Here is a 19,226-nt window from a genome sequence, read left to right as displayed (position 1 = left end):
ATTCACCGCTGTTCCTAGTCCTGAAACTGAATGGTTCCTCTCTACCCATTCTCAACCTCAAGTCTTTGAACAAATTTGTGAGGGTCTCCAAGTTTCGTATGGAAACTCTTCGCTCTATTGTTCTGGCTTTGGAGTCAGGGGACTATATGGTATCCCTGGATATACAGGATGCTTACCTCCATATTCTTATTGCCATGTCGCATCAGCAATACCTGCGGTTTGCTATTGGCAACCTCCATTATCAATTCTGGGCCTTAACTTTTGGATTGACCACGGCTCCGCGAGTCTTCACCAAGTTCATGGTGGTGTTGACGGCCCTGCTCCGCCGTCAGGGTGTCAGGATCCTACCATATCTGGACAACTTGTTGATCCTGGCGAATTCCCCAGACGTTCTCCTCCGTCATCTGGATCTGACTGTCCAGTTTCTGTAAGCCCACGGGTGGCTCATCATCTGGAAGAAATCTTCCCTGGTCCCTGTTCAAAGCATTGTTGGACACTCACAACCAGCGGTTGTTCTTGTCACAGGAGAAGGCCCTGAACCTTCAGGACAGGATTCGATGCTTCCTCTCTCACCCGCGAGTGTCGATACACTCGGCGATGCAAGTACTAGACCTCATGGTGTCGACTTTCGACATGGTAGAGTACGCTCAATTTCATTCCCGCCCTCTGCAGAAGATGATTCTTGCCAAGTGGGATGGCCTGCCTCACCAGATCAGGTCTCAAATGTTCTCCTTGTCTCCGGAGGTTTGTCTGTCACTGAGCTGGTGGCTACAGGACCAACGATTGAGCAGGGGTTGTCCCTTCTGGATCTCCAACTGGGTCCTCCCGACAGCGGATGCCAGTCTGAAGGGTTGGGGCGCGATGTTGGGGCAACACTCTCTTCAGGGTCGGTGGACCAGGGAGGAGTCTCTCCTCCCGATATACATTCTGGAATTGCGGGTGGTGTTCAATGCTCTGAACCTGGCCAAGCATCTGATACAGAACAGGCCTGTACAAGTACAGTCGGACAACACCACCACGGTGGCATACATAAATCATCAAGGTGGCACTCGAAGCCGCATTCAATGATGGAAGTGTCCAGGATTCTTCAGTAGGTGGAACGCAATATGCCAGCCATATCGGCAGTGTTCATTCCGGGGGTCCTCAACTGGGAAGCGGATTTCCTCAGTCGTCAGGACGTTCACGCCGGAGAGTGGAGCCTCTATCCAGAAGTATTTCAACTCCTAGAGGACAAGTGGGGCCTACAAGACGTAGACCTGATGGCGTCTCGACACAATCACAAGGTTTTGGTCTTTGGAGCAAGGACAAGGGATCCTAAAGCAGCGTTCGTGGGCGCATTGGCAATTCCATGGATCTTTCGGCTGCCGTACATGTTCCCTCCGGTGTCACTCCTGCCCAGAGTAATAAGGAAGTTCAAGCAAGAAGGAGAAATCATGCTTCTGATCGCTCCAGCGTGGCCCAGACGGCATTGGTTCTCAGACCTACAGGGTCTCTCGTTAGAATGTCCTCTTCTACTTCCGCAACATCCCGACCTCCTCGTTCAGGGCCCTTCTATATACCAGGATTTGGCCCGGCTGTCTTTGACGGCGTGGCTTTTGAAGCTTCAGTTCTGAGGGCCAAATAATTTTCTGAGTTGGTCATTCAAACTATGTTGAAGGCCCGTAAACTGGCTTATGCTCGAATTTATCATAGGGTCTGGAATTCTTACTTTACTTGGTGCGCATCTAACAATCATGACACTTACAAGTTTAGTACGGCCAAGCTGTTGGCTTTCCTGCAACAGGGTCTGGACTTAGGCCTTCGTCTGGCCTCCCTCAAGGTTCATATTTTAGCCTTGTCGGTATGGTTTCAGAGAAAAATTGCGACTCTGCCTGATGTTCATACATTTACTCAGGGTGTTTTATGGATTCAACCTCCCTATGTCCCACCTGTGGCTCCTTTGGATTTGTCGGTGGTTCTGGAGGCCTTGCAAGAGTCTCCGTTTGAACCTCTTGAATCTGTGGACCTTAAGTGGCTTACTCTTAAGGTCTTGTTTCTGCTGGCTGTTGCCTCTGCTAGACGGTTTTCAGACTTGGGTGCCTTATCCTGTCGGTCACCTTTTCTAATTTTTCACCGTGACCAGGCGGTTCTTAGGACGCGCCCTGGTTATCTACCTAAGGTGGTCTTTGGATGTGGTACAGACTCTCTGTATCTATGTGAAGAGTACAGCCTCCATTAGGAAGTCTGATTCTCTATTTGTACTTTTTGTTTTTCACAAACGTGGCTGGCCTGCGAATAAGCAGACCCTGGCCAGATGGACTAGAATGGTGATTGCACAAGCTTATGTACAGACTGGTCTTCCAGCTGCTGATACCATCAAAGCCCATTCTACTCGGTCTGTTGGACCTTCTTTGGCGACCCGCCGTGGTGCGACCCTTGAGCAATTGTGCAAGGCAGCTACGTGATCCTCAGTGAACACGTTCATAAGGTTCTGTGCCTTCGATACTTCCGCCACCCAGGATGCTTCCTTTGGACGCCAGGTTCTTGTGCCCGCTACAGTGCTTCCCATCCCATGAGGAACTACTTTAGGACATCCCTGATGTTATCACTGTGGAACCCAATGTACCCCGATGCAGAAAAGGAGATTTATGGTAAGAATTTACCTTTGTTAAATCTCTTTCTGCGAAGTACACTGGGTTCCACAGAGCGCCCACCCTGACGCACTTAGCTTCTTTGGGTTTGTATGGCATTAGCCGCTGATACCTTCTCCTGTCGTGAGAATGTGGTGTATGTGGCTACTAACGGTTGTCGTATCTTTTATCTGCTACTGCATTGGACTGGTTAACAAAACTGAGCTCCTGTGCATGGAGGCGGGGTTATAGAGGAGGCGGCGCTCTTGGGAACAGTCAAAGTTTTTAGCCTGTTGGTGCCGCGGATCAAGATCCTACTCTACACCCCGATGTTATCCCTGTGGTAACCCAGTGTACCATGCAGAAAGAGATTTAAAAAGGTAAGTTCTTATCATAAATCTCCTTTTTAAAAACGTGTGGTGTTTTTATTTTAATATTTTCTTTACAGGCAGACTATAGGTGCCAGTGGGCCCTTTATGTCCGGGCAGGGGCGGATTGGCCCACCAGGACACCATGACAGATTCTGATGGGCCGGTCCCATGTACCCCTAGAGCCAGGCTGATTCACACTCAGGCTAGGCTGGCTCACACTGCTTCCAGCACTTGCAGTTCAGTGGAACACATTCTGGAAGTTAGGCCAGCGGGCAGTTCCAGGTGCCGCTAGCCGTGAAAAGTGGTGAAGCTGGTTCTCCAACAGGGGACCTGGAGAAAGTTTCCCAGCCCAGCAGCATTGTCTCTCTGGCCAAAGGTCTCTTCAATGAGCCTGGACTGGGAGCAGCAGCATAGCGATGTTCGGAGCCGGGTTCACTACACCCGCCGCAACCTTAGCTCCCGCACTCTCACTGAACTGGCCAGAGTGGCAACTGAGCACTGAAAGGGACCCAGCAGAGAGGTTATTTTTAATTACATTATTTGCATTGTCATGTTGGTGTAAGGGTTAGGGCGTCCCCAGTCACAGTGTATGGTTTGGTGACTGGATAGGAGCAGGATGTACCTTGTTCTCAGGATGCCAGCTGATCAGGCTGCACTCACAGCCAGCCCTGGGACAATCTCTAATGCAAAGTCCTTCAGCCCTATAGCTGCTCAATGTCTGTCCATGATGATGGGCCTATTTATGTAAGCGATGGCTACGTATGTAATGTGGTGGCTACGTATGTAGGCCCTCATTCCGAGTTGATCGGTCGCAAGGCGAATTTAGCAGAGTTACACACGCTAAGCCGCCGCCTACTGGGAGTGAATCTTAGCTTCTTAAAATTGCGACCGATGTATTCGCAATATTGCGATTACTAACTACTTAGCAGTTTCTGAGTAGCTCCATACTTACTCTGCCTGTGCGATCATTTCAGTGCTTGTCGTTCCTGGTTGACGTCACAAACACACCCAGCGTTCGCCCAGGCACTCCCACCGTTTCCCCGGCCACTCCTGCGTTTTTTCCGGAAACGGTAGCGTTTTCAGCCACACGCCCCTGAAACGCTGTGTTTCCGCCCAGTAACACCCATTTCCTGTCAATCACATTACGATCGCCGGAGCGAAGAAAAAGCCGTGAGTAAAATTACTTTCTTCATAGTAAAGTTACTTGGCGCAGTCGCAGTGCGAACATTGCGCATGCGTACTAAGCGGATTTTCACTGCGATGCGATGAAAAATACCGAGCGAACAACTCGGAATGAGGGCCGTAATGTGGTGCTATTTGTGCAATGAGGTGCTATACGTGTAATGTGGTGCTATTCGTATAATGCAGTGCTATACGTGTAGTGCGGTGCTATACATGTAATGTGGTGCAACTCATGTAATTTGGTGCTATTCATGTAATAAATGTGGTGGCTATGTATGTAATTAGGGGCGGATTGGCCACTGGGACAGATTCCGCTGTGCTGATCCGCTGTGTCTGTGTTTCACTACTTGTGTGTGCTCCCTACCTGCACTGTGCTATATGTAGTGTGTGCTATCCCTCCCTTACCTGTGCTGTACGTAGTGTGTGTTCCCTCCCTGTACTATGCTGTATGTAGTGTGTGCTCCCCCTCCCTGTGCTGTGCTGTATGTAGTGTGTGCTCCCCCTCCTTGTACTGTTCTGTATGTAGTGTTTGCTCCTTCCCTGTACTGTGCTGTATGTAGTGTGTGCTTCCTCCCTGTACTGTGCTGTATGTAGTGTGTGCTCCCTCCCTGTACTGTGCTGTATGTAGTGTGTGCTTCCTCCCTGTACTGTGCTGTATGTAGTGTGTGCTCCCCCTCCCTGTACTGTGCTGTATGTAGTGTGTGCTCCCCCCTCCCTGTACTGTGCTGTATGTAGTGTGTGCTCCCTCCCTGTACTGTGCTTTATGTAGTGTGTGCTCCCTCCCTGTACTGTGCTGTATATAGTGTGTGCTTCCTCCCTGTACTGTGCTGTATGTATTCTGTGCTCCCCCTCCTTGTACTTTTCTGTATGTAGTGTGTGCTCCCTTCCTGTACTGTGCTGTATGTAGTGTGTGCTCCCTCCCTGTACTGTGCTGTATGTAGTGTGTGCTCCCTCCCTGTACTGTGCTTTATGTATTGTGTGCTCCCTCCCAGTGTCAGATTAAGGTCTTAATGGGCTTGGAGCTGAAATTTTTGAAGGGCCTGTTGTGTGCTTCCTCAGGGCTGTGATGGGGGCTACGGATATGGGTGCGTGACCAGTGCTGTATTTAAATATATGTATATATGCGTGTGTGTATGCGTGTTTGAAAATAAAATAATAAATCTATCTATATATCTTTATCTCTCTCTCTCTCTCTATCTATCTATCTATCTATCTATCTATCTATCTATCTATCTAGAGAGAGGAGAGAGTCACTGGGGGGAATTTATTTTTTGGGTGCCCATAAGTAATGGGCGCCCAATGGAACTATTCAATTGTATTGCCATGACTGCATGATTGCTGCTCACAGTCTCTTGAGGTGGTGAGCAGAAATCTGTGAAAAAGTGGCTGTTGGAGCGCCCAAACTGCTGTTTTGGCAGCATGACCAATAGTTTAGACTGGTTTAGCCACTTTACGCAGTTTTACCAAGTGCTTCTAAGTGATAAGCAATAGGTGCCCACGGACTTCACTTTAATTTGCATTACAATTTAATAGCTCTGTCGAGCTGCCATTAATTATGGGCATGCAAGAAACAATTGGATTCAACTCACTAAGGGGGTCATTCAGACCTGATCGCACGCTAGGATTTTTTGCTGCATTCAGGTCAGAACTGCGCATGCGTATTCACCGCAATGCGCAGGTGCGTCATACGGTTACAAAGCGGATTGTTGCTGAGTGATGGATTGTATAAATAATCCATTCGCACAGCCGATCACAAGGAGATTGACAGGAAGAAGGCGTTTGTGGGTGGCAACTGACCATTTTCTGGGAGTGGTAGGAAAAACGCAGGCGTGTCCCAATCGTTTGCAGGGCGGGTGTCTGATGTCAATTTAGGGACCAGACAGGCTGAAGTGATCGCAGCGGCTGAGTAAGTCCTGGGCTACTCAGAAACTGCAAAAAACTTTTTTGTGCAGCTCGGCTGCACATGCGATCACACACTTGCAAAGCGAAAATACACTCCCCCTTGGGCGGCGACTATCTGATCGCAGCGCTGCAAAAAGTAGCTAGCGAGCGATCAACTCGGAATGATCCCCTATGTCAAAGGACACAGTGGGGGAGATTCAAATGTTTGAAAAGTCAGTTGGGTGTTTGTTTTTTCCTATCTAAGAGACAGACACCCAACCGACTTTTCAAACATTTGAATCTCCCCCAGTATGTCTAATCAAAATAGATATGTATGTATGTATGTATGTGTGTGTGTATATGTATGTGTGTTTTATATATATATATATATATATATATATATATATATTTTATATACACACATATATACTATGCTGTGAGGGCATCTGTGAAGCTTAACCTGTTACTGGGAGTGCCATACCGAAAAAAAACGCCACACCTCACCTCAGGAGGATCAGTCAGCCTGCCAGGCCCAGGCCACCTTCATGGAGAATCCTGCTGTCAATGCTGCCAGTGCTTCCTGGTGCAGTGGTGACAAGGCGGCACACTCAGAGCCGGCCCTAACCAGTTTGATGCCCAAGTCAAGATTCTAGCTGGTGGCCCCTAGCATCGCCCGCTAGTTCCGCCTCTGACCAGCACCCTTCTCCCAGCATCGCACCCATCACCCAACAATACAGATCACAGCAGCAGCCAGCAACACCCATCACCCCTCATAAAGGGGAAGAGAGGGATAGAGAGACAACGGGGTGAGAGAGAGGAGAGAGAAAGGGAGGAGAGAGAAAAGGAGTAGAGAGAAAGGGACACAGACAGCAGGGTAGAGAAAGCAGGGTGAGAGAGAAGAGAGAGAGAGAGGTGAGAGGGGGAGTGGGAGAGGGTTGAGAGAGAGAGGGGGAGCAGGGTGTAAGAGAGGGGAGGGAGAAGAGAACAAAAGAAAGAGAGAGATAGGTAGAAAGAAGGTTAGAGAGAAAGAAAAATAGGGAGAGAGAGAAAAAGAGAGCGAGGTGAGACAGAGGGAGGGGTGAAAGGAGAGAGCAGGAGAGAGAGAGAGAGAGAGAGAGAGAGAGAGAAATAAAGAGAATGAAAGAGAGTGGAGACAGAGAGGAAGGATGAGATATAAGGGAAAGAAAGAAAGAAAGAAAGAAGGTTGAGATAGGTGGGTGAGAGGTTTGAAGGAGGGAGAGGGGGGCGGGGGAGAGGAGGCAGGGAAGAGAGAATGAGAGGGAGAGAAAAGAAAGAAAGAAAGAAAGAAAGAAAGAAAGAAAGAAAGAAAGAAAGAGAGAGGGGTAGAGAGAGAGAGAGAGAGAGAGAGAGAGAGGTGAGACAAAGGAGGGGGTGAGAGAACGGAAGGGGGAGAGGAAAGAGGTGAGAGAGAGAGAGGAGAAAGAAAGGGGAGAGAAAGAGAGGTGAGACAGACAGCAGGGTAGAGAAAGCAGCGCAAGAGAGAGTTGAGAGGAGGAGAAAGAAAAAAAGACAGAGAAAGAAAGAGAGACAGACGGTTGTTAGAGTGGGGGAGCAGGGTGTAAGAGAGAGGGAAAGAGAGCAAAAGAAAGCGAGGGAGAGAGGGTTAGAGAGAAGTATGAGGGAGAAAAAGGTGAGACAGAGAGGTAGTGTAAGAGAGAGGGTTGAGAGAGAATGGGATGGGGTGGAGAGCAGGGGAGAGAGAGAGAGAGACGGGGAGGATGCAAGACAAAGTTGAGTGAGACAGGGGTGTGTGAACGAGGGAGAAGGTCGGAGAAGAGGGAGCAGGGTATAGAGAGAGAGGGGGGACAGAGAAAGAGAGAAAGAAAGAGCAAGACAGAGAAATGAGAGAAAGAAAAGAGAACGAGAGAGAGAGTTAGAGAGAGAGAGAGAGAAGGGGGTGACAAAGAGGGGGGGGGATGCAGAATGAAAGAAAGAGGGAAACAGTGGGGGTGAGAGAGACCAGGGTTGAGAGAGGGAAAAGAAAGAAAAAGAGAGAGGTGAGACGGATGGAGGGTTGAGAGAGAGGGGGTACAGATGGCCCTGTGTACTTAGCTCTGTCCCCCTGCCCCCAGTACAAGTGACACTGTGCATCCCTCCCTTCAGTGAAACGGCACTGTGTACCTCAGGCAGTAGTGGGTCCCCCTTCTCATCAGTGACAGTAAAAGCGGGTCCCCTTTCTTCTCCGGCAGCAGTGGGTCCCTTCTTCTGTTTTTTGTTGGATCATGACGTCGGGCAACAGCGTCAGAGAGTGGAAGAAAAGCTGAGTGTGGCTGGATTGGCTGGACCACCTCCTCCTGCTAGTACTGCTGCATGCCCCTTCATGGCACCACACTGCCGCAGGTCCCTGCTTAAAAAAAAAAAAAAGTGTCAGAAACAACATGGGGTGGCTCCGACAGTGCCTCCAGTCACCCCACACAGCCTGTTACCCCAGTCACCCCCCTCCCCACACACACAGCCCACAGCCTGTTCCCCCCAGCCACACACCCCTCCCCGCACATACACAGCCTGTTCCCCCTAGTCACACACACACACTCACATACACACACACAGCCACCCCCCTGGAAAGTCATCCCCCCTCCCCTCAAACTCACACGGCCTGTTACCCCCAGTCACCCCTACACACACACAGCCTGTTACCCCCAGTCAACCCCCACACACGCAGCCTGTTACGCCCAGTCACCCCCCACACACACAGTCACCCCCCCAACACACACACACACAGCCTGTTACCCCAGTCACCCCCCACACACACGCACAGCCTGTTACCAGCAGTCATCCCCTCCCCCCCCCCACACACACACACACTGTTACCCCCCCAGTCACACACCCCCACACAGCCTGTTACCCCCAGTCACTCCCCCCACACACACAACCAGTTACCCCCCAGTCACCCCCTCACACACACACACACACACACACACACACACACACACACACACACACACACACACACACACACACACCCTGTTACCCCCAGTCACTCCCCCCCCACACACAGCCTGTTACCCCCAGTCACCACACATACACTCAGCCTGTCCCCTCCCCCCACACACAAACACACATGTATTCTGTACCTGTCACCTCCAAGTCCCCACAGAGGAAGCAGTAAGGGGCAGGCCACACACAGACTACCGCCAGGAGCCAAGCAAATCCGGGGGCGTGGCCTAACATCGGACCCCCCGTGGCCACGCCCATTTTTATGAAGAAAACCTTACCATGCAGCGTTACAGCACCTGGCTGGAGGCGGAGCTACCCGGGACTCCGGAAGAGAGGTGGAAACACTGACTGGTGTCACGTCATTGCCTGTGCGGCGCAGGGAGGGTTAGTGACCCCATCCACTCCGCTGCCCTGTGTATGAAGTTTGTGCCTGCGGTGGCCTTTGTGCGTGGGTGCCACAGGAGGAGGGGAGGTTACAGCCCACTGTCGGAGGGCAGGAGGTCGGAGGGTGGCAATTGCAGGCTGCTGTAGCAGGAAAAATGTTTCCTATCTACAGCTGCAGCACAGTAGATGCAGTGGGCCTATTTTGATGGGGGGGCCTGGAGCTGCAGCTCCATCCGCCCCATTGTTAATCCGGCCCTGCTCCCTCCCTGTACTGTGCTTTATGTAGTGTGTGCTCCCTCCCTGTACTGTGCTGTATGTAGATCCCAATCCGCCCCTGTGTCCGAGCATGCTGGCACTTGTGATCCTGTAAGTTCCGGCATGCTTAGGCAGGCTTGCTGGGACCTGTAGGCCACCTGTAAGAACAATATTAGCATACAATAAAACCCGCGTCCACCGTCACCAGAGGTGCGGAGCATAGCACTGGGCTATCAGTCCAGTGCTGGTTGTTGCTCAGGAGGGGGTACCCCATTTTGGGGCCCCACTTTCTGAGGAATTCAAGCCCTGGGCTGACTGTCTTGGGGGGCTGTTTAATGTTATGGCAGGGGGACCCCACACTGAGTGTCTCCCCTGCCATGGCATTATCCCCCATGGCTGGTTCAGCCTGGTGCTGGTTTTAGTGATGCATGGGGACTATACACTCCCTAGCCACTGACCTCACCACACATCACTGATACACTGACACTATACAGGGGTCCATACACACACACACACACACACACACACACACACACTTACACTATACAGGGATCCATACACACACACATGCACTGACACTATACAGGGGTACACACACACACATTGACACTATACAGGGGTCCATACACACACATACACTGACACTATACAAGGATCCATACACACACATATACACTATACAAGGGTCCGTACACATTCACTGACACTATACAGGGGTCCATACACACACTAGACAGGGGTCTATAGTATAAACACACATGCACACTATACAGGGGTCCATACACACACACATACACTTACACTATACAGGGGTCCATACACACACACTAGACAGGGGTCTATACACACACACGCACACTATACAGGGGTCCATACACACACACATACACTTACACTATACAGGTATCCACACACACACACACACACACACACACACACTAGACAGGGGTCTATAGTACAAACACACGCACACTATACAGGGGTCCATACACACACACATACACTTACACTATACAGGGGTCCATACACACACACACACATATATACACTGACAATATACAGGGGTCCATACACACACACACACACACACACACACACACACACACACACACACACACACTGACACTGTACAGGCAGGGGTCTAGCGAGGGTGGCTCCAGTGGAACACGACCTCTGGGCGCCGAAAAAGTTAGAGGATGCACTGCCGCCCGCCACCCCCCTTCCCACAGGCCACTGTACAGGCAGCCGCAGAGCAGGAGAAGCAGAGGGGGCGCACACCGACTTGGACTCTGTGACTAGGAAGGGCACAGAGTAGGCCAGAGGCGACATGTCGGAGCTCTGCTGCCCTCTTTATATGGCTCACTGTCTGCTTGTAGCTGTGCAGCAGGGTTACTTCTGTTCTGCAGCACCACTCTCTGCCCCCGCTGTTGCAGCACTTCTCTCTTTCCTGGAAGCTGCAGCACATGTCTCTACTTCAGATGTTGCAGCAGCTCTCTATGCACTAGCTACTGCAGCACCTCTTTCTACCTAGGCTTCGGCATAGGTGTGCGCAGGGGGGGTGCCTGGTGCACACAGGCACCCCCTAATGTCCGGCACCCCCCTCACACACGCCTGTAGCTGAGTCATTGCTGAGCTTGCAGTTCTATTCCTGACTGTGTACGCCCGCCCGCACTCTATGCCTGCTAGCACAGACCGCCCACCAGCCAGCACAGACCGCCCGCTCTCTACGGCCGCCCGCCCGCTCGCCACGCCCGCCCCCGCTCTCAACACCCGCTCACCCCCACTCCCCTCTCAACACCTGCCCACTATACCCGGTCAGCAGGCTTGGCGATAGGGGAAGAGACACGCCGCTGCAGGGGCAGTAGAGGGTGCATTTGTCAGTTGCACCCGCTACTGGAACCCACATGTGAACAGGACTGCAGGGAAGGAGGGAGTGAAGGAGAGAGAAGGGCCATCAGTAGTTGTCTATGCATGGAGTGGCAGGCGACGAGGAGCGCTCAGCTGCGAGCGCACCCACAACAAGTAATGTATAATGTATATTATATAATGTATTTGGAGGGGCACTATGTGTCACATAATGTGTGTGTGGGGACACTTTGTGGCATATGTGTTTAGGGGGCACTGTGTATTATATAATGTGTTTGTGGGGTACTATGGGGTCTAATCAGGCCGGGGTGCAGCCGCGCATTCACATGCGGGGTAATGTGAATTTTGCCTCATACCGTGTGGCGTAATGTGAATTTTATCTCATACTGTGTGGCGTAATGTAAATTTTGGCTCATACTGTGTGGCGTAATTTTGGCACATACCATGCGGCGTAATCTAAATTTTGGCTCATACTGTGTGGCGTTAATGTGAATTTTATATCATACTGAGTGGCATAATGTGAATTTCAGCTCATACTGTGTGGCGTAATGTGAATTTTCTATCATACTGTGTGACATAATGTGAATTTCGGCTCATACTGTATGGCGTACTGTGACTTTTGGCTTATACCATGTGGCGTAATATGAATTTTCTATCATACTGTGTGACATAATGTGAATTTCGGCTCATACTGTATGGCGTACTGTGACTTTTGGCTTATACCATGTGGCGTAATGTGAATTTTGGCTCATACTGTGTGGCGTAATGTAAATTTCATCTTATTCTGTGTGGCTTAATGTGAATTTTGGCTAATACCGTGTGGCGTAATGTGAATTTCGGCTCATACCAAGTGGCATAATGTGAATTTTGCACCAAGGCCCACCACTTTCTAGTTCCACCACTAGGTCAGAGATAGGTTGGGGAAGTGTAAGTAGTGATAGGATGCAGCGGCAGCTAGCACTCAGGATTATGCTGTAGCTGACAGTCAGTAGTGGCTACTGGTCGCACCATTATGTTTCATTTTATTTCTCTGTGGTGTAATATTTCTACTTGTATTATTAGGAACTAAATTAGATTACACCATGTGATTTTACTGAGAGAATGTAAAATAGTGGTCGACATGTCCCTGGGTGGTGCTAGACACGCCCAAAAGGCGGTGCGAGACACGCCCAAAAAGAGGTGCTAGACACGCCCCTCCAGCTGTGCACCCCCTAATAAAATTAGCTGCGCACGCCTATGGGCTTCGGCAGAACATCTCTCTGCCAAAGCTGCTGCAGCACCTCTCTCTGCCCCAGCTGCTGCTACAGCCCTTCTCTTTACATTGATGCTGCATCACCTCTCCCTGCCCCAGGCCTTCTCCTTACATTGATGCAGCACCTCTCTTTGCACCAGCTGCTGCTGCAGCACTTATCTCTGCATTAGAAGCTGCAGCACCTCACTCTGTCTCTCGGGCTGCTGCAGCACCTCTCTCTGCCCTTCATTCTGCTGTGGCACTGCTCTCTCTCTGCCCCTTAGGCAATTCTGGGACATTATTTTCATTGAAGCATAGTGGGATAAACAGGTCTTGAATGGCAGATCTAGGGTATTATTTTCACTGAGGCATTGGGGGATTATCAAATCAGGGGGGAGGCAATTTTGGTGAATTATTATTATTAATAGTGGGGTTTTCAGGCCTGTGGGGGGGGGGGGGGTCACATTTGGGGCATTATTTTGATTGAGGCATTGAGATATTATCAGATTTGTGGGGGCAGTTTTGGGGCATTATGCACACCCTGCCAGCAGCAACCTACACAGTGTGCCCCAGATGGCTGCCTCGGATGGTTCCTCCGTGGGCAGGGTGTGCTTCATTTGGATCTTTCCATGCAGGGTATAGCATACGCCTACACATGTGTCAGTTTTCCCATACATGCATTTGGCCCTTGTATGGCTCATCTCCCACAGTGCAACCTTCGTAGTGCACCCAACATGGCTGCCTTATCTGGTGCACTTGTGGATGGGAGGAAAAATACATGGACCTGATGGTTTTGTGGGAACCCTACTCTGAACTTTAGGGCTCTGCAATCTCCCCATTTTTTGTTATCTATTCTAGGGATAGACTATTCCACCCTGGGTATTCCTACGCAGTGCGCCCAAGATGGATGCCGCACCTGGTACCTTGTGAGGGAGGAATACACAACTCTTGGAAGCTATTACCCAAAATGCCTACACCAATCATGCATTATTCTTTCTGTGTGCTCAAGATTTTCTTTTATGTCCGTGTGGTTTATCTATGGCTGTATTACTTAAATCTTCTGTATTATGTGCATTGTTTTTGATGTCTGTAAAGCGCCTTGAGTCCTGTTGGAGAAAGAGCGCTATATAAATAAAATTATTATTATTATTATTATTATTATTATTATTTTCATTCAGATATTGGGTGGGTTATCAGGTCTGTACGGGTCACATTTGGGGCTTTATTTTCATTGAGGAATTGGGGGGTTGTGAGGTCATGTCAGTCAGGGCATACAGTATTTGGTGTTTTTAAATTATTTGAAATAAACAAGTAAATAGTTAAATACAGCTACTTCCATAGTGGCTCTACCATGGTGTAATGTGTATAAGAGGCTCAACCATAGTGTAACGTGTATAAGGGGCTCTACTGTGTGGCATAATGTGTATAAGTGGCTCTACTATGTGACATAAAGTGTAAAGGGGTACTACTGTATGGTGTAATGTGAATAATGGACACTACTGTGCGATATAATGTGAATTGGTAATATTCTGTGGCCACGCACCTTCCCAATGAAGCCATTATTTATTTATTATTACCAGTTATTTATATAGTGTACACAATTTCTGCAGCACCTTACAGAGAATATTTTGCTATTCACATCGGTCCCTGCCCCATGGGAGCTTACAATCTATATTCCTTACCACACGCGCACACACACACACACACGCACACGCACGGGTTCATTTTTGATAGGAGCCAATTAACCTACTAGTATATTTTTGAATTGTGGAGTACCTGGAGGAAACCCACACAAGTACGGGGAGAATATACAAACTCCACACAGTTAGGCCCATGGTAGGAATCAAACCCATGACCTCAGTGCTGTGAGGCAGTAATGCTAACCATTGCACCGTCCGTACTGCCATGCCCCTATATTGTTGTTGCAAGCCTTTGGAACATACTGACCCTATTTTAAACATGGGGGGCACCCAAAGTAAACTTTCGCCCTGAGCTCCACAAGGTCTAGAACCGGCCCTGTCACCAGTTTAGGATTTTTAAATATTGTTTCTTTTAAAATGTAACATGCCACACATTTTGGCTAGGCACCAATTCAGTACAGGGGAGGGGTGCTAAATCATACCCTTGCTTCGGGCACCATTGTGCCTAGCTACACCTCTGTATACAGGGGTCCTTTATATGCGATCACGCTGGGGGGGGGGCATTTAATGTAATACTACAGCACTGCTGGGCTGAACAGAGTATCAGCACTGGAGAGAAAGACTCTCTTACTGGCATTAGTAGCAGGGCTGATCCGCAGCATCGGTCCTCCTGATCCTCCTCCTGCTCTGCCTCCATTGTGAGGATCCTGGACTGAAAGGATCCGCATCTGCGCTACGGGCATGCTGCTTGGTTGTCGCGGGTGCCGGTGGGGGGGGGGGGGGGGTTGCGTGGTGAACATGTGTGCATATGCATGGTTAGGACAACATGGGAGTGAGGCCAGGTGTGTTGACAGGGACGGTGTGGAGGCGAGAAGGAGGGAGCGCTGGCAGCTGGGTTATGAGGCTATTATTTGGGAGGGATAGGGCTGCAGAGGAGTATGTGAATAAACATGGTGATGCCGGTGGTTTACCTTCCAGCGGGCGGTGGCTGGAAAACAACCAGAGAGGAGCCCCAGTGTGCAGCCGCTTCCCCTGGTGTCCCGCCCGGGATACAATACCTCCCGACCATTATACAAGGCATTCTCCTGCGGTAACTGTCCAGGGCAAATGCAGGGGATGCCGTCCATGTCTGGCTCTGGCGGCGACTCCAGCGGCATGACAGGGTAGCACAACACTGACCATATGGACCGGACCAAGTGATGAGGTAGTGGTTTTTTTCACTTCATTTACAGGTGGCCAGACTCTGGAACACACGGTTTAAAACATAATGTTAGGTAATGTGGCTCAGTTTTGTGTGCTCCTGATCCTTGGGGGCCCCCTGAACTTTGGGGCCTGGTACAGGTGTCCCCATTTGTCTACCCCTGTCGCTGGGCCTGGGCCACACAGAAAATACATAACCAGGTTGCTGGTTTATTGGTATCAGGTACACAGGTAACAGATATTCAGAAGTAACACAGAGGTGGCTATAATAGCATATATGGTCTCACCTATGGGAGGTATGTTCTGTGGGTTCTATCCATGAAGCAGTGAAGAGTGGAGAAATGACCCAGTGGAGAAGATGCTACGTATAATTTTATAGAATGCACTTGACAAATGTTACTTAAAAGCTGATTGGTTGCTATGGGCAACATTTCCACAGAGTCACTTCTCCACTGTTTTCACTCCTTTATGAATAGACCCCTATGCGAGAAGCGATTATACCCTAATCAGGGGAACTGCTGGAGAAATCTTAGCCTTCTGCACAGTAACTTCTTTCTTGAATATAATAAAGAAGTGAAAAGCCCTGTTTAAATGAAGAAGATATAGGAGAACATCTACAGAATATTATCTGCCTAACAGATGTTACTATCTGCCACTCATTTCTATCGCATCTATAGTATATTTATCATTTGTGTCCTTGTTCTGAATTTCTTTTATATATATATTATTTTGTTTGATCTGTTGTTTTTATTCTATTTATTGCTTCTATCATCTACTTCATTACATATTAAACAATGTATATCTTACTTCCTCCACCCAAATTCCTTGACTCTCGTATCTAAAAAGCTTCTTTTTAAATTGGCTTTTATTTTGTGTAGGAATATTATATTGTTGTTAGTAACATTTAGATATCACTAATAAAACATGCTATAATATAAGCAGGTAGCTGTTTTATTTTCTATGAAACAAGGAGGATCTAAAGCTGCATAGCTGGAATCATATGAAGTCATGACAGTTATATTACTGTGACTACACCCCTTACAAGTATAAAAGGCCATTGTCAGTGCTACAGGAATAGGTGATTGAACATTACTGAGAAAAAATACTCTGTAGATCAGCTGTGTGAGAAGATCCATCATGTCTCATCATTCCATCCACGCATCTACTGGACACAAGCACTTCAGCTCCTGTTCTGTGGCTTTACCTAAGCACTCCAGCTCAAACCACATCTTCTCACACTCTACTAAACATACAGGTCATGGTCACAAGGCCCAGCACTGCTTTAGCAGTAAGAGTGCCCACAATATTGGATCAAAAGGACATAAGATATCAGTGGGAAGTTTTCATGGAAAAAGTGGACATGGATCTGGATTTGGTATTGGCGGCTCCAGTCATGGTTTTGGAGGACAATCTGGTTCTGGAGGAATCACCAATGTTACTGTCAACCAGGGTCTCCTGACTCCTCTCAACTTGGACAGTGACCCAAACATCCAGAGAATGAGGACAGAAGAGAAGGATCAGATCAAAGGTCTCAACAACAAGTTTGCCTCCTTCATTGACAAGGTAAAATATTGTGGTTTATAATAAATTACTAACATGGTGTCAAACAATCTATATCTGTAAACAAATGATTAAAAAGTGATTTATAATATAAAAGATCCTCCAGTTTATGTTCGAAGTCTCGATCTGATGGTCTGATAAATTAGGTACAAGTATTAATGGGTTGGATGGAATTTAGGAAAATGTAGATGTGAAGGTCAATGTCTCCATCTTCGCCAACGCCTGATACTCATAGTTAGTTCATTTAAGTGTTTTGTTTTTTATCCCTTTTGCAGTTTGAAATCTAGCAAAAAAAAATAACTTAATGAATCAGTAATATTTGAGGGAAATTTGGAAACTGGTATCAGGAAAAATTTGTCATTTTATATATATATATATATATATATATATATATATATACAAAAAAAATCATTGAATTAAGATTTATTTTCTGTGTTGTGTTCTATTTGGCATTTCCTATAGAGGCTCCAACAGTCTAGTACTGCACCCCTTTCTCATACTAAGGTGGACCTGACTCAAACAGGCTTCCCATGTATATATAAATAATCAGTAAGAGAACACCTTTCAAACTTTTAAACTTTTGGGGGAATTGCTAAAACAGGTATACAGTGCACATATTTTAAGTATAATTTTATATTTCTCTACACTTCATGAAAAACATAGGCCCTCATTCCGAGTCGTTCGCTCGGTATTTTTCATCGCATCGCAGTGAAATTCCGCTTAGTGCGCATGCGCAATATTCGCACTGCGACTGCGCCAAGTATCTTTGCTATGAAGATAGTATTTTTACTCACGGCTTTTTCATCGCTCCGGCGATCGTAATGTGATTGACAGGAAATGGGTGTTACTGGGCGGAAACAGGCCGTTTTATGGGCGTGTGGCTGAAAACGCTACAGTTTCCGGAAAAAACGCAGGAGTGGCCGGAGAAACGGGGGAGTGGTTGGGCGAACGCTGGGTGTGTTTGTGACGTCAAACCAGGAACGACAAGCACTGAACTGATCGCACAGGCAGAGTAAGTCTGGAGCTACTCTAAAACTGCTAAGTAGTTTGTGATCGCAATATTGCGAATACATCGGTCGCAATTTTAAGATGCTAAGATACACTCCCAGTAGGCGGCGGCTTAGCGTGTGTAACTCTGCTAAATTCGCCTTGCGACCGATCAACTCGGAATGAGGGCCATAATTTGTAATTGGAATTTGCCTTTAAACCTTTGCCTTCATTTTGAATTAGGTGAGGTTCCTAGAACAGCAAAACAAAATGTTGGAGACCAAGTGGGCTCTTCTACAAGACCAGAAAATAGCCAGGTGTCAGATAGAACCTCTGTTTGAGGCTTTTATCAGCAACCTCAGGAGACAGCTGGAGAACCTGGAGTGTGAGAGGGCTCGTCTGGATGCAGAACGGAACAGCATGGAGGGGACTGTAGAAGAAATGAAGAGAAGGTGTGGTTATATTTTCTGTGTACACTGATATATGTGATATCCTATGTCTTACAAAATGCTGGCATTAGTCTTATTATAACTTGGAGCATAACATGAGCTTGTAGACAAAATATTACATAGCTCACTATGGACCAAGAGTAGGGAAGGACTCTAAAGAGGACCTAACAACCTCCATAGCAGTATTGTATTTATAGATTGGTTTCACTTGGGGATGCAAGCGGTACACCAGTGAACCTTCAATGTATGTATACAGCACTTATGATTGTGTGGTTGCTTAGAAAACCTTAGAATTTTCCAACTGCCCTTGCCAGAAGTCAGTTGATCTTTTGAAATGACAAACTTATCTTTAATATACAGTAGGAATTACCATAGTCAAAAGCTTTAGAGAAATTAACTTAATTCCACCTCATATGCACTTGCAGATGACTGTAAGTTGCTATACGTGCACAGACGTCCTCTTTTACTTTCCTAAAACATTCTATGGCATTTCAGAATAATTAGCTACATAAAATAATGAAATATAAATACAGCTAATTTAATTTGACAGATATGAAGAAGAGGTCAACAGAAGAACAGCTGCAGAAAATGAATTTGTATCTCTGAAGAGAGTAAGTTTTTCATATGAACCATGTGCTCTAGTTGAACTGAAA

General features: G+C 47.9%; 1 protein-coding gene across 2 annotated transcripts in view; it reads left to right on the top strand.

Annotated features, from left to right (window-relative positions):
* Positions 1-19,226, top strand: part of LOC135006728 (keratin, type II cytoskeletal cochleal-like) — a 41,123-nt gene that overhangs the window by 14,683 nt on the left and 7,214 nt on the right. The window contains exons 1-3 of one of the 2 annotated variants that reach the window (XM_063952053.1): positions 16,539-17,140; positions 18,368-18,576; positions 19,124-19,184. In XM_063952053.1, the coding sequence (XP_063808123.1) occupies positions 16,715-17,140; positions 18,368-18,576; positions 19,124-19,184 (696 nt within the window). In that variant the 5' untranslated portion in view covers positions 16,539-16,714. Of the gene's footprint in view, positions 1-16,538; positions 17,141-18,367; positions 18,577-19,123; positions 19,185-19,226 lie in introns of those variants that run through there. The other variant, XM_063952054.1, reaches the window with a different exon arrangement.

The sequence above is a fragment of the Pseudophryne corroboree genome, chromosome 2 (genome assembly GCF_028390025.1).
Source record: "Pseudophryne corroboree isolate aPseCor3 chromosome 2, aPseCor3.hap2, whole genome shotgun sequence".
Classification (NCBI taxonomy): domain Eukaryota; kingdom Metazoa; phylum Chordata; class Amphibia; order Anura; family Myobatrachidae; genus Pseudophryne; species Pseudophryne corroboree.
Note: the sequence above shows the minus strand (reverse complement) of the source record. Positions and strands in the feature narration are given on the sequence as shown.